Source organism: Marmota flaviventris, chromosome 12 (genome assembly GCF_047511675.1).
Source record: "Marmota flaviventris isolate mMarFla1 chromosome 12, mMarFla1.hap1, whole genome shotgun sequence".
Classification (NCBI taxonomy): Eukaryota; Metazoa; Chordata; class Mammalia; order Rodentia; family Sciuridae; genus Marmota; species Marmota flaviventris.
The window spans coordinates 48,105,450-48,121,878 of NC_092509.1; the positions used below are offsets into that span (position 1 = coordinate 48,105,450).

At 38.4% G+C, this 16,429-nt stretch overlaps 1 protein-coding gene across 3 annotated transcripts in view; it reads left to right on the plus strand.

Annotated features, from left to right (window-relative positions):
* The window catches only part of Fam107b (family with sequence similarity 107 member B), a 198,674-nt gene extending 193,010 nt beyond the window's left edge, over positions 1-5,664 (plus strand). For all 3 annotated transcript variants that reach the window (XM_027928473.2, XM_071599954.1, XM_027928474.2), the window contains 2 exons: positions 2,334-2,484; positions 3,027-5,664. In XM_027928473.2, coding sequence (XP_027784274.2) covers positions 2,334-2,484; positions 3,027-3,143 — 268 coding nt within the window. In that variant the 3' untranslated portion in view covers positions 3,144-5,664. The remainder of the gene's footprint in view (positions 1-2,333; positions 2,485-3,026) is intronic.
* Positions 5,665-16,429: the final 10,765 nt, after the last annotated feature.

Sequence of the window (16,429 nt, forward strand, 5' to 3'; positions counted from 1 at the left end):
ACTTTCTATTAGTCATGAAACTAAGAAGCTTCTTAGTCTTTTTTCAGATTATTTTAAGAAAGGTTTTCCAGTGATTAATGACTCTTCTAACTGAACAGCAAGAGTGCTTAAAAGCAACCTTTAATGTGTCGATTAAAGATTTGATTTCTAGAATATTCTGTCTGTATTTTCATACCTCTGTTCAGTCTTGATAACTGTGAGGCAAACTCTAATTAACAGAAACATGACCTGCTCCTTGTTCTTTGGAAATTTGACCAAATTAATTTTTTAATTAAAAGTTCTGCTAATATTTGAAATTTGAGAAAGTAGGACATATATATTATTTTGTCTTTGTGTCCTTATCATCAAAGACAGATCATACTGATCTTTACTCTATAAACAACTACATTGAAAATTTTTATTGAGATTTTTTAAAAAGGAAGTAGGAAAGATGCCAGAATTTTTTAAAATTCTAGATTACTGAGGAAGTGTAATATTGAAGATTCATTTATAGATGTGTTTGTGTGACTTTGACAGCAGCTAAGAAAGATATGCTCTTGATTTTCTTATAACCAGAACACTCATTCTGGGAACTTCTACTTGATTTACAGTTGATCAACTGACTCCTAAGTAAGTTGATTGGAGTAGTTCAAAGAACAACTGCCTGGGCTGATGTCCCATCCTCCAAATCAGCAGTGAGCAGCAGGGGCAGGCAGTGGTGGGCAGGTGTAGCGCCTCTGTGAGCCCAAGCTGAGTCTGTAGTCAGCCCAGTGTGAACCCCTCTTGAGTCAGGTATAAATACACCTGTGCAGCATGAGTATGGACACCAGCCATCATTGACCCTGTATGGTCTGAAATCATCAGTGTGTTTCCTGTTCTATGGTTTATTTTGTTTTTATTTTAGATGCTCTTAATAAATTTTAACATCAAGTTGAGGTTGCTGATGAGCTAGTAGAGTCAGGCCAAAGTAAATAACTAGGGGAGACAAAAAGGAAGAGGTAGGTGGTCTTGTCCGGCATCCTGGAAAGCCCGGCTGGAGAAAATCCCAAGGAAATGGCAAAGTACATTATTATAGTCAGCTACTTCACCACTGACTAAAAGACCCAGCCAGAACAAATATAGAGGAGGAAAGGTGTATTTAGGGGCTCACCATTTCAGAGGTCTCAGTCCCTAGTGGCTGGCTGCATTCCTCAGGGCACAAGGTGAGGCAGGACATCATGTCAGAAGAGTGTGACAAAGGGAAGAACTCATATTATGATCAGGCAGCAGAGAGAGACTCCATTCACCAGATACAAAATATATACCCCAACACCATGCCCCCAGTGTTGCACCTCCTCCAGCCATACCCTCCCAGTCTTCAGCTCCCACTCAGTCAATCCCTGTTGGGGAATTAATTCACTGATTGGGTTAAAGCTCTCTCTCACAACCCAATCATTTCTTTTCTGAATCTTCTTGCACTGTCTCACATGTGAGCTGTGGGGGACACCTCACATCCAAACCATAACAGACATAGAGACAAGGTGACTCTAAGCTGACATCAAACATAGACAGGAGTCCTACTTGAGAAAGTGTCAGTGGGTCTTTCCTTTGACTTGGCTCAAACATTTCAGATGGAGGGTTGCTAGTGAATAGCCTATTTTGGTTTTATTTCTCCCGATTTAAAGAAATGGCCACCTAATTTATCTCTCAGAAGAGTAGAGTTTCCTTGAAGCCTGAATTTCATGCATTATAAATAAACCATGTATCTGAGGTGGTCTAGGCCACAAAGAACAGTAGACTGACAGGAGATGATTGATTGCTGTGCCTGGCCATGACCCTTGGAAATGATATAATCTTGGTCACAGAGACTGTTGTTTCTTTTTGGGATCTGAAAATGGAGAATAGGAAGAGGTTTCTAGGGTAGGAAAAAGTTTTGTGCTAACCTGTCCCTGGGTTGCATTAATGCATGAGGTCAGAGGCTATGCCTTGGGAATCCTCCCCCAGTGGAGCCTCCTTGGGTCCTAGGCATTTACCTCTCTGTGGTGGGTACATATCATACCCATTGCATGAGGGTACTTCCCCACCTATCCCCATCTCCATCACCCTGCTTTGTATAGTCTAATGTCTTGTACATAGTAGGAGCTCAATACATTTTTATTGAATAAGGATTTTACAAATTCTTTGGAAGATATTCTTGTCCTTTCTTTGATGATGGTGAGTTTCTGAGCACCCCCATTAACTTAGCTTAGGAGTAGGTATCAGAGGTGTCTGATTCTTCAGACCTCTTTTCTGTGGCTGATACCTTTAATTACATTTTTATTCATGATGAATATTTCTCATTTTCATTAATGCTTTTTTTTTTTTTTTTTTTGCAGGGGTCTTGCCCCTCAGAATAAACCAGAATTGCAGAAGGTGATGGAAAAGAGAAAACGAGACCAAGTAATCAAGCAGAAGGAAGAAGAAGCACAAAAGAAGAAATCTGACCTGGAAATAGAACTTTTAAAACGGCAGCAGAAGTTGGAGCAGGTAAGAGTGATTGGGGGAAAGCATTCTTTCTCATTTCTGAGAAATAAGGATGTTGGAGCAAGCAGAATCTCCCAGATGTATCAGATACAAACATTGTTGCCTTGAAAGAAAAGAAACAAAATGTCAGCAGATGGCGTATATTACACTCGAGGCAGAGACAGGAATTCTATTGAAGACCTAAAAGAAATGCTCAAGGCAAAGGCAAATCAGAGAAATATCGCTGAATTCACAGAGTACTGGAGTAATTTAATGCAGCTCAGCCTCACTTGGACTCCAGGGCAACTGCGTGTTCTTCTAGGGATTTTGTTTTCTTGGCTTTGACTTTTTCATTCCTGTCTTCTCTTGCTGTTGTTGATAGTAACAACCAGTTGGGTGCTGCCTCTGCAGAATCAGTCCTTCCTCCCTCTCTCCCTCCCTTGCTTTCCTTCTTTCTATTGGGGGAAATTTCTTCTATTGAGAGAATTTCTTCCATTGGAATGAGAAGAGTGCCTTGAAAGCCTCTCAGTTTGTAAATAATTTTCCTGGTTTTGAATTTCATTTAGCTTGAACTTGAGAAGCAGAAATTGCAAGAAGAGCAAGAAAATGCCCCGGAGTTTGTGAAGGTGAAAGGCAATCTCAGGAGAACAGGCCAAGAGGTGGCCCAAGCCCAGGAGTCCTAGGCGGAGGCTGTCTGGAGACCTGGTGTGTCTTGCCATCACCACAAGAGCTGTGTCTAGGTGCCTCCTCTGCATTTGTCTCAGGGCCAGAGCCCCTGGAGAGAATTTCAGCCAGCCAAGAATTTTGACTATGACAAGGATTTGATTTGATTTTACTACATTCTGGATGGATAAATTATCTATGAAAATTGTAGTTCCCATTCGCCAAATGAAGGACATTGACCAGCACGTAAGTTGGAATAATGGACCTGTGTTCAGAGACTTAAAGCAAAAAAAAAAAAAGGAAGAGGACACTGGAAAAAAATTTTGAGAGCTGCACTACTTGGTTTTTCTTCCAATCTGAGTTCAGTGGAGCAAATATTATTTTCTTTGAAGAGCTAAAGAAAATGTGTTTATTTCTTCTTTTGGTTATCTATAAGATAATTTAGATTACATAGAAGTGCATTTAATTGGTTACATCCAATATTTGTAAATTCTACTTTGAGAATTCAAAATTTTCTTGTCTAATATATACTTTCACCCATGTTAGAATTAACAGTGGAGAATGTTAATGTTGAGCACAGCTATTAACCATTGTTGGCACCAAAATTCAGAAATAGATTAAGAAGGTATAAAAACATGTAAAGATTCATGTTGGTCTGTTTTAATTCCATTTAGTTCTATGCTTTGTGGAGGTATCCACTTTCCAGAAGATATTTCATGTACATTTAGTGCTTTGATAGCCAGCATGTTTTCAGTTCAGTTTTATTTTTAAATTTCTTGCTGAGATAGTTCTTTCAGGAAAAGAAAAAAAATCCTCATTCCTTTGGAAAACAGAAATAGTCTGTATAGCCCAGCTTTAGTGTCAAAAGTAAAGAGTACAAAAATATTAATTTCTCTTGAGCACAGTGCAGGGAAAGTTCCCATCAGGGGCTGGATGGTGAGGCCTTCTTTAGGTATTTTAATGTGAAACAAGTATCAATTGATCTCAAGGAGGCTTTTGGTTTGTACATTTTGAATATTAGTAGAATCCAAGCTTTGAAAACTTTTTGATTAATGATTGTGTATTTCTTTACTCTTTTTTTTTTTCTTATGAAGGAAAACTTTTACCACTCTCTCAGTGTGATGCTGTTGGTAAGGATAATGTTGACGACTACTGTATTGCATCTCTCAGGAGAAACTGAGGTGCAGGGAGAAGGGACTCAGTTTCCTTATGTTAACTAGCATGCTATTCAGAGACATCCAAGTTGCAAATAATAGCAAATTCTCATGCAAAGTTAATTTTATACTGCTGACATGGAAGAATTCTTGTGGATTTAGTCTGTTCTTCATAGACTTTCTACATCAGAGGCTTTTATACTTCCTTTACAACTCATAAAAAGTTGAATTCAGAGCTTTGGAATCCTTAACTAGCAAGTAGACATTAGCTTTCTGTGGGAGATGCTTTAGTTTTAGTAATCAACAGGCCCACATTCAGTCCCAATGTGAACAAACTAAAATTAAATAAATGATACTGCTAGTTAGAGAAATATATTAGCTGTTTACACCTGAAATGGATTATTTGTCTCATCAGCAAATATTATTTAAATATGACATGCTGAGGTTGCTCTAAAATAGTTTGCTGTTGAAGATTAGAATGGTGACAGTTTTCTTATCATTCTTCCCTTTGAGAGAAGAAAGTGAGGTAAGTGATCATCTTGAAAGAACATTCCTTATTGCACATTGATTAGAGTTCTTGCTCTGTGTTTGTGGACTCATGGTGTGATCTGTAAGTGAAGATTCAGGACTGGCTCCTATCTTTATCTAATAGGATTTTGATCTTGAGATCTGCTCCTTGAAGCAGTTTTGCCACTTGACAAAAATCTCAAGGGCTGGAAGGACCAATTCTGTTCCTAGAACTTCCTTAGGATTCATTCAACACTGGGAAAAAGTTAATTAAAAAAGCATTTTCCTTCTAATTGCACTAAGATCTGCAGAATTGATTGTAGCTATACTACAAGGTCTGACCTAAAGAGGACTTGTAAATGGTGTAGAGTGATGGGTGTGGCTCATGGTGTGGAGTGATGGGTGTGGCTCAGTAGCAGAGTATATAGGAAAGGAAGCTTTGACATCATCCAGTCACCTGGGCCCACAAGCTGTGTTTAAAAGGTGGTCAGTCTCTCCTGTACCTAGCACTATAAACTGAGGACTCATGAACATCTGAACAGTTTTGTGCTTGGAGCCACCATTTGACAAAAATGGCTCCATTTTTCCATTCCGTGGTTTTCTTAAAATAGTTCAGTGTTTTATAGTCTCTTAATAGTAAAGTAGTGTTGCTTTCTAAGCTATAACAGCTGACTTTATTCTTCTACTCTGAACAATCTTGCCTTGTTTGAGTGTATATAATATATATAAAGGGAGCCTTAATGGATTTGTTTTCATAATTTAATATTTTTTGTATTTGCTCTTGTATAATTGTTTTTAATGGAAAGTATTACAGAATTGAGGGTGGAAATCTTAGAACCAAAGTTATTCTTAATAAAAATCACCACGTGCTTGGACCATGCAGCTGTGTTTGTCTGATCTGTTTAAGGTGAGTGTCCAGAACGGGATGCGGCTATGTTCAATTCAGAGATCAGAAGGTAGTTCCAGGGTCTCCCTTGGTGACCATGGTCTTTGACAGCCTTCCCTGCAAATGTCCTATCATCTGCATTAATATGGGCTGGGAATTTGTTTGTCAAATAAGTTCATGCTAAGATATTAATGGCTCTCTATATACCCTTTACAGAGAGTATATGGCACTAGAGCAGCAGGTACAAAGTCCTGCAAGGAAAGATTGAGCATTTTAGGTAGCTTGACAGGACCAATGGAGAAGCATTTTGAGAAGGGCCAGTTTTTAGTGCTTGTGAGCTAGTATAATTGTGATTCTGAAAATTTTTTTTTACACAGATTAATGTTTTCATCAGAGAAGTTATTTTGGAAAACTATTTCATGATTGCATTATCCTGTTGTTTAAAATAGTTTGGAGGCTCAGGTCCCTTTATTTGATAATTATGCTTTTATGATTTTATTTTTCAACCATAAATTAATTATTCAAGTGTTCAGTTACCCAACTTCTAGTGTCTCTGGACTCATTTTTCATTTGTTTGTTTGTTTGGTTTCTTTGTTTTTTCAAAGCCTCTACTTAGCAGAGTAGATCTGCTATCTCTAAGGTATATCATGAGCCTTAAAACCCATGCAGAATATGGATTCCAGAAATGATTTGAACAGTAGCTGCAAGGTTTTCCATGGTGACAGTTTTGAAGCCATTTTGCTGGACTAATGTATGTGTGTTTTACAATAGTAATATATTTGAAAGAAGACGGGCCAATAAAGTGTTAAGTGAGTTTTAACATACTACATGCTGTAGTATATCTAAAAGAAGCATTAAAACATTAGTCTTACATTTATTTTAAGAAATGAACTTATTTTATTTCTAGGGTCTCAGAGTAAATAAAAGCTTTATGTGCTAGCCTTTTAAATCATAATTTCTATTTTCTTTTTTCCACCTGAGCAAATTAGTCTGATTATCAACTGGAAGTGTTTTGAGGGTTTCCCTATTTGCCTCTTGATTTTCTGGAATGATAGTAATTCCCAGTGAAAGTAGTAAAAAGGGCTCTTAGTTTTTTATTGAAGATATGTTCATTGCTCCTGGGGTTTGTGCACCCAGGCTCCCAATGTATATATGCACTGATATTTATTTTTATCTGTATTTATTGAATCATGAGCAATACCCTTAATGCCAACCCAGTTCTTCTCCCTCTCCTTCTTTCCATATTTATAGGTCCTTTCCCCAGCAGCGAAAACCTGGTTGCCAGCCTCCTCCTCATAGCTAATGATTTTTCCTCAGTCCCCTGTGTGTGACTTTCCTCAGCCACCTTGCTCTCTCTGGCCTTGCCTAGTGGTTTTTCAACTGAATTAAGGAAAAAGAATGGAAACAACAATTTTTCTTGAGCTTTTAAACATGTGTTATAAATTTAATTAACTGAGTTGCCTCAAACAACCTCAACTACAACTACAGGTTTAGTATGGCTGATTGGGACCTTTCAAACTCCTTAAACAGTATACAACCCATGCTTAAATACAATTAGCACATTTTAAACTTATGTAAATCTGTTTCTAAAGCCAAGTCTATGTCAATTATTTTTGCATATTAAAAATGACTTTTATACTACTATGGCCATATTTACTTTCATGTCTTCCTAGGAACACAGTTAAACACAACTTCCTGGGCTTGTACAAATCTTATCAAGCCTAAAGGGAAAGGGATGCCTGCTTAGACCACATGAAGGAGCAAGATCTGGATTGTTGACTGATTCTTACTTAGACCTGGATCCTGGCTGGACTGTCCAAGTTCATTGAACCATAAGTTAAGGCCTTGGACCAAGTCTTTTATATAATTAGCTCTTATTTGCTTTGTCATGGGAATTTTACTACCTCCCCATTTATTTTACTTTAAATTTTCAAAACTTGGTGTTCTTCCCAGAAATGGTGTGTGTTTTCACTTAACATGACCAATATTACCTACTCATCGTCAGCCTTTATGATATATAGGCCTTCTTTGTTACCATTATTGAAAACTTATGTATGGCCTTATTGATGTTCCATATAATTAGTAGGATCACTTTGAGATTTTGTGTATGAAAATCTGTGTGGAGAATTATTTTCTTCAAGATATTTGGCTGTTTATTACCTTGGACATGCTGTTGGATTTTCTTCATCATTGTATATGATCTACTGGATTCCTTTTCTACTTAGTTATTATGTGTCTCCACTCTTGGTAATCAGTCGTCTTCTTGTACTATATATTTCTGGTTTCTTTATCTTGACTGTAAACTTTCCATATTCATAACTAGAAACAAACGCATTCTTCCACTTTTAAAGAAAAGCTATATTTTTCATAGAATGAACCAAATATACATACCTGTGAATATTCCCTTAAATTCCCTTTAATCATCCTCATTTTGTATTATGACCTCCTTTCCTCCTGTGAGTATCAGTACAAATCTGTGACTCTTTGTAGGCTTAACTTCTTACTTTAATTTCCCTCTCCTTTTGTAGATTTTCAGAATATTTCAATTTAGCCAGAGAACGTGCTTGAAGCTTATTACGTCTTTGTTTTCTGTTAATTTATAAAACATTGCTTTTAACATTTCTAGCAACATCCTTGCTTTGTTACATAGGATGTTTTGAACCATCCTCATTTTTTTTTCTCTGACATGTTACATAGGACCTGTGCCCATCAAGGAGTCCTGGTTCCTTTCAATGGAGAACAGAAATACACCTCAAAGTCTGTCATGAGGGGTGCACAAAAGAATTTGTAGTGGACAAGTATCCCTGCAATTTTAATAGTGACAGAATGAGAGAACATGAAATTGCCCTGGCTTTTCCCATTTTAAACCTTTGTTTTTCTGTGTTATTTTTCTTAGGAGGTATCATTGAACCAGAAGATTTTTCTTTACATTTACGAAGATTAGCCAAGATGTTCTCTTTGAAAATAAGAATTAGGAAAAGGGGACCTGCTTGCCCAGATACCCAAATGCACTTTCCAAGCAATAGTGACTTAACTGGCCCTATACTGACCCAGAGTAGGCAAGTTGGTCAATGGAGCAGAGTTTATAGTCCCCCCCAAAAAACATTGATTTGCCCATTGAAATTACTATGATTGAGGTAAAATTTTACTACAAATTAGGAAAGAATAAATTTAATGAAAAGTTTGGGGGCAATTGGAACCATATATTCTTATACTTAACACCATATTGAAGAATAATTCTCAAATTTATTAGTGTTCAACACAAAAATAACACTATAGACATATTCAAAGAAATATAAAAATACTTTTATAATCTTGGGAGATTATCTAACCCCAAATTTATAATGAAGAAAACTATGAAAATTTAAATTTACAAAAATAGAAAATGGACCAGGTATAATGGTGCACAACTGTGATCCCACCTATCAGAAAACTAAGGCAAGAGGATCACAAGTTCAAAGCCAGTCTCCACAACTTAGTGAGACTGCCTCAAAATAAAAAAGGGCTGAGGATGTAGCTCAGTGGTAAAGCACTCCCGGGTTCAATCCCCAGAACCTGAAAAAAAATTACATAACAGACTAAAATATATTTCATATATGTTAGCAAATGAATAATACCTGGATTACACACAGATTATCTATTAATGTCAATAAATGAACAGAATTTATGCACAGGAAGTTTACAAATGAATAAAATGGTCCAGTGGCATATGAAGAGATGCTCAGTGTCACCAGCATTAGGGAATGCAAATTGAAATAACAATGAGTAATTTGTGTACAAATACTCACAAGGCAAAAAATAAACACACAGTTGTGTAGGTTTTTGTTTAGTGTGCTACTAAAGATTGAACACAGGGGTGTTCTGCCACTGAGCTACACAGACAAGGTCTGCCCAGGCTGGTCTCAAATTTGTGATCCTCCTGCCTTAGCCTCCAAATAACTGGGATTACAAGTATACATCACCGCTCCCAGAAATACATAGTTTGATAATAGCTATTAGTGATGTTATGGAGATATGGGTATTATTTTTCATATATATATATATTATAAATATATATTTTTATCTTCAGCAAGAGTACAAATTAGTAAAGCCAATTTGAAAGTGCAAATGTCTTAGTATCCCTTAAGATGGACATAATAAAAAGACAGTCAAAAACAGGTATTGATGGGAGTGTGAAGAAATTCAAGCCTTGTTGCATTGCTGGTGACAATGTAAAAGGGGCAGCTACTCTGGAAAAGTTTAGCAGCTTTTTTAAAAGTTAAATATAGATTTACCACAAAACCCAGCACTTCTAAGTATATACTCAAGAGAAATGAAAACATTCACACCAAGTTGAGCACACAAATGGTCATAATAGGAATATTCATAATAACTAAGATGTGGAAACAACCCAAATGTCCATCAATTGATAAATGGAAAAGCAAAATATGGTACATCCATATAGTAGAATATTATTCAGTCACAAAAAGGAATGGAATGCTGATAGATTCTAAAATAAGGGTAAATCTCCAAACCTGCAAGTAAGAGGAGGCAAACAAAGGACCACATGATATATAGTTACATTTTCTTTGTAACATCTGGAATGTGGAGACAAACCAGATTAATGGCCTAGTTGGCTATAATGGATGATTGCAAGGTTTCTTTTTCAGGGTGATGGAAATGATTTAAAATTGTGATAGTTGTAAGACTCTTTAAACATATGAGTAATCTGGCTGGGCATGGTGCCACACACCTGTTATCCCAGTGGCTTGGGAGACTGAGGCAGGAGGATTGCAAGCTTAAAGACAGCCTCAGAAACTTGGCAAGGTCCTAAGCAACTTAGCAAGACCTATCTCAAAATAAATAAATAAGTAAAAATAAAGTGCTGAGAATGTAGCTTAGTGGTTAAGTGCCACTGGCTTCAATCTGTGGTACAAAAGCAAAAACAATCATATGAACAATAGTATTAATATGAACAATATTAATATCTACTTAAATGGGTAATTTTATTGTGAGTTATACCTCAGCAAAACATTTAAACATATGGATATATTTGACACAATTAGAGTTCTAGCAATTTGTCCTTCAGAATGATTTATGTTTATATACCTTGTTGTTCAAAGATATATTTGTAGCAGCTCTCATAATTTCTGTTATGAGACAATCCCCATCCAGTAGTATTTTACTAAATTAAGTATAATGCCTATCCCCCTTAACAAACTATAATGCATGTCTTTCAATATATTATTCTTTATATAGAAATTTGGATTTGAAGTTCTACTGTTCTATAAAAAAGGCTATAGAACAATACATGTAGTATAATCCCATTTACATGAAAAAATCTGAAAGTATATTTGGCCACACATCTATTAAAAGTGCTTAGAAATCGGCCTGAAAGCTTACCTATCCAGTTAGTAGTAGTTACTTTCTGGGAAAGGAAGCTGTTTGGGCTCAGAAACAAAGGAGGCTTCCATGTTTAATCTGCTATTTTTATATTTTAAGGCTTTGTGCAATGAGAATGAGCCACTAGTGTTCAAAAAGACATAGACACAAAGAAGAACCTAACTGTAAGTATGCTTAATACAAAAGTATCTCTTAAAATTTAAATGTATTCATTTTATAGTATTTGCTCACAAAGTGCATATGTAAGTTCACTATGGAGATAGAATTCTACTACAATAGAATGCTTCAGTGTTCAGAAACCCCAGACACCATAACTGATGAAGTCAAAGGGGGAAAGGGACCCAGTGAAAGAATAAAGAGAAGTTCAGTCTCCAGAATGGCAGTAAGGAAGGTTTTGACCCTTCGTCACCCCCAGTGACAGTTACCTTGATTGTGAATTGACTGGATCAAGACACTTAGAAAGTTGGTAAAGACACCTGTGCATGCATCTGTGAGTGTTTCCAGACACGATTGCATGTGCATCGCTGGACTGAGGGAGACCCGTGCTGAATGTGGACAGCACCGTCCATTTGGCTGGAGACTCAGAAGGAAGAAAAAGCAGAAGCGGGAAGCAGGCTCACTCAGGCCCAGTAGGCTCTCCGTTTCTTCACTGCTGTTATTGCCTGTGGACATCAGACTCTGGCTCCTTCAACCGTTAAATGTGGACTCTCACCAGCGACCCTTCAGCCTCAGACTGGGCTGCACCATTGGTCCCTCTTGTTCTGCAGCTCCAGCTATTTGGGACTGAACAGCTACTGGTTTCCTGGGCTCTCCGGCTTGCAGACAGCCATTGTGGGACTATCCAGCCTCTGATTGAATGAGCCAAGACAATAAATTCCTTTTTATAATTACATACATGTTGTGTTGGTTCTGTTCCTCAGATCCCTAAGACTCCCCTCAGAGTGGAGCAGAGAGTGAGTGAGCCAAGGTTTCTTGAGAGAGATCCAAGGGACATAGGTTTTGCTTGAAGACAGCTTTGTCCTTTATGTTTTTCTACTGCTACTGGAATTTCAGGTAATGTGCTTACAGTCCTCTGGGTCTTCTGCTGCTGTTTTTATTGGCTGGAGTCAAGGTGATTGAGAATGTGAGGAAACTGGTACTTGGTGTACAGGGCTTTCGGGGAGCTCCTGATTGGCCAATCAAGGTCTTGCTGGAAGATGTGCTTCCTGGATGGTGGTTAAATTTCTGTTTGCCTTTTTCCTTGATTCCAGGTGGAGCTTTCGTTATATTACTGAATACATTTCTTCTGCCCTGTCTGGCTGCATACTTGAGACTTAAGCTTGGAAAAGGAGCTAGCCAAGAATTTGGAAACTGCAGACTCCTGGCCCTTTCTGAAGCCTAGAAGAAGCTATCCTTCAATAGAATTAGCAGCAATGAATCTTAAGTGGCCACCTCCCCTATTCTGACTCCAATGTGGAAGCTTGACATATGTTCCCACTCATGTCTCTTAGGTCACTTGTTCATGGTTATTTTTTGTTCAAGAGGTTTCAGGGAGTCATTGCACCTGTACCAGATAGGTGTCAACAAAAAAGAAAGAAAGAAAGCAGCAGGATTAAAACCATCTACAGCCAGGCGCAGTGGTGCATGCCTGTAATCCCAGTGGCTGGGGGTGGGTACTCAGGCAGGAGGATGGCAAGTTCAAAGACAGCCTCAGCAAATTAGCAAGGCTCTAAACAACCCAGCGAGACCCTGTTTATAAATAAAATATGTAAAAGGAATGGGGGTGTGGTCAGCAATTAAGCACCCCTGGGTTCAATCCCCAGTACCAAAACAAAACAAAACCTACAACCTTGCAGGAGGGGACTGTCTTACTTAATGAACCATGAAGCAGAATCAGGGTTCAGAGCTAGTTGCTGGAGAGCCAACAGACAACCTAGGATGTGAACCAGAAAAACATTCACTGTGTAACCTCAAATGAGCCAAGAGGATTCTCTGGCAATGGCAAGTTGCCTTGAATTTGCTCAGGTGGTACTCTGCTATCTGGAAGGAGGGTCTGTGTATTTTCTCCATTTTTTCTCAAAGATAAGCAGCCCAGTCAATTAATTACAAGTACTTGCTACATATGTTAACAAGATATCTTGCGCGAGGATCTGGTTCTAGTCCTTGTGGTATTCATAATCTTGTTCAGAGGTAAGGCGTTGCATAAGATGTAATAAATAATAATAAGCGTTAAATAAAATGCCATACGAACACTTAGAAGATAGTACCTATAGGAGCAACTTAAGAAAAGAAAATGCACACAGTAAATCAAATGGTTTTATTGCTGAATAGATGCTCTCATAAATGCTCTATGAGAAAAGTGTAGAAATTAATGGTTCAAATGTTTTAGGTTAAATGTGAATTTTATTTCGCCTTGATATATCTCTATCTCTCTTTCTCTCTCTCTTTCTCTGATTTCCCTGGTTTTCAAAAGTTAAGACTAGACACTTTCAAAAATGAGTACCAAGAAGAGGAGACTGGGTAGTGGAGAGAGGGGAGATGGCAGATAAGCCTCACAAGGCAGCTTGAAGTGTTGCTAGGTAACATCTGTCATTTATTTTCAAAGAACTTCCTGAGGTGCTTGAGGCTTTGGGCAAGTTTTGATTTGTTTCCTAGCAGTGAAATCTGCAGAACTGTGGTTTACTCTGGTGCAGTCAGTAACAACCAAATGGCAGGCTGTCTTTAGACACCTGTCAAGGGGTACATGTCACAAGAAAGAATGAGGCTCAGGGGAAGCAGGTATCTCATGTCCAAGCTGTTTGTCCATTTTTGTCACAGTGCTTTGTGTTGGGACTCCAATGCTGAGCAAAATCATATGCAGTTTCTGTCTTTTGGGAGCTTTAAGTCAAGAAAGGAGACAAACATCGTTCAAAGAATCACACTGATGGTTAGGCACAGTGGTGCATGCCTGAAATCCCAGCAGTTCAGGAAGCTGAGGCAGGAGGATGGCAAGTACAAAACCTGCTTCAGCACCTTAGTGTGGTCCTGAGCAACTCAGCAAGACCCCCTCTCAAAAATAAAAAATAAAAAGGGCTGGGCACATGGCTCAGTGATTGAGACCTGTGAGTTCAATTCTCGGTACCAAAAAAAAAAAAAAAAATTATAAAATGAGAAAATGAGAGTGGTACAAAATGTGAAAGGCAAGATGGTATGAGGACAGGGGCCTGTGTCTCCCAATCAGATGATTGATAATGATGATCAGAGAAACAACCACCCCCCCCCCCCCCTTGCACAAGCTCCATGTACCAGGCCCTGGGCTCAGTGTTCACTCAGGATCTAATTCACCTCTCTGCCCTCCTCAGGGACTACTAACATTTCTGGGGGAGAAGATCTTGGCTTGAATAATTTACATTGGTGAGCTACAATTCCCTCTTCTACAGGAGAATCATGCCCTCATCCACCCAGAGGGTCTTCGTCCACCCATACAGTCTTTCTATAAGTTGGAAAGATGGGAATCACTGTTGACCCAGCCTCCCCCATATCAGCTAATCACCCTACTCTGTGTGCTTTACCTCCTAAATATCTACTGAATTTCTGTGCCCCCTCCCTGATCCCATTACCTTCTCAGAGTGAGAGTCCTCATGGCCTCCTGCTCCCTTTTGCCTCCATCAGATCTGTACTTTTCAGAGAAGCCAAAGTGATCTTTGGCAAAGGATTTGACTATGTCTCTTCATTCTTTGAAGACTTCACATTGATTTAATGGTAAAAACTAAACTCCTAGGCCCTGCACTCTTGGGCCCCTGCCTCCGTCTCCCAACTCCTCTCATACCTCTGCTCCTTGCTTTCCTTGTTCTAGACCCACTGGCCTCCTTTGTGCCTCAGGGCCTTTGCACCTACCCATTGCCTTTCCTGAAAAGCTCTTATTCTCCCTTCTATGCTTAACTCATATTGGGCCCTTAGGGCCTAACATTTTTCTTCTTTCATAATTGTGAAAACCAGGTCAAATTACTCTCATGACAGTTTCATTTCTTTCCAACATTAGGTAAATTGATCCATTTCATAATTAATCTATCATATATGCTATATGTTTGTCTTGTTTGCTGCATGATTCTCTTTTTTTTTATTGGTTGTTCAAAACATTACAAAGCTCTTGACATATCATCTTTCATACATTTGATTCAAGTGGGTTATGAACTCCCATTTTTACCCCAAATACAAATTGCAGAATCACATCGGTTACACATCCACATTTTTACATAATGCCATATTAGTAACTGTTGTATTCTACTACCTTTCCTATCCCCTACTATCCCCCTTACCCTCCCCTCCCATAATCCCTCTCTACCCCATCTGCTGTTATTCAATTCTCTCCCTTGTTTTTTTCCCCTTACAACCTCTTATATGTAATTTTGTGTAACAATAAGGGTCTCCTTCCATTTCCATGCAATTTCCCTTCTCTCTCCCTTTCCCTCCCACCACTCGTCTCTGTTTAATGTTAATCTTTTCCTCATGCTCTTCCTCCCTGCTCTGTTCTTAGTTTCTCTCTTTATATCAAAGAAGACATTTGGCATTTGTTTTTTAGGGATTGGCTAGCTTCACTTAGCATAATCTGCTCTAATGCCATCCATTTCCCTGCAAATTCCATGATTTTGTCATTTTTTAGTGCTGCGTAATACTCCGTTGTGTATAAATGCCACATTTTTTTTTTATCCATTTATCTATTGAAGGGGCATCTAGGTTGGTTCCACAGTCTAGCTATTGTGAATTGTGCTGCTATTATCATTGATGTTGCAGTATCCCTATAGTACGCTCTTTTAAGGTCCTCAGGGAATAGTCCGAGAAGGGTGATAGCTGGGTAAAATGGTGGTTCCATTCCCAGCTTTCCCAGGAATCTCCATACTGCTTTCCAAATTGGCTGCACCAATTTGCAGTCCCACCAGCAATGTACAAGAGTACCCTTTTCCCCACATCCTCGCCAGCACTTGTTGTTGTTTGACTTCATAATGGCTGCCAATCTTACTGGAGTGAGATGGTATCTTAGGGTGGTTTTGATTTGCATTTCTCTGACTGCTAGAGATGGTGAGCATTTTTTCATGTACTTGTTGATTGATTGTATATCCTCCTCTGAGAAGTGTCTCTTCAGGTCCTTGGCCCATTTGTTGATTGGGTTATTTGTTATCTTACTGTTTAATTTTTTGAGTTCTTTGTAAACTCTGGATATTAGGGCTCTATCTGAAGTGTGAGGAGTAAAAATTTGTTCCCAGGATGTAGGCTCCCTATTTACCTCTCTTATTGTTTCTCTTGCTGAGAAAAAACTTTTTAGTTTAAGTAAGTCCCATTTGTTGATTCTTGTTATTAACTCTTGGGCTATGGGTGTCCTATTAAGGAATTTGGAGCCCGACCCCACAATATGTAGATC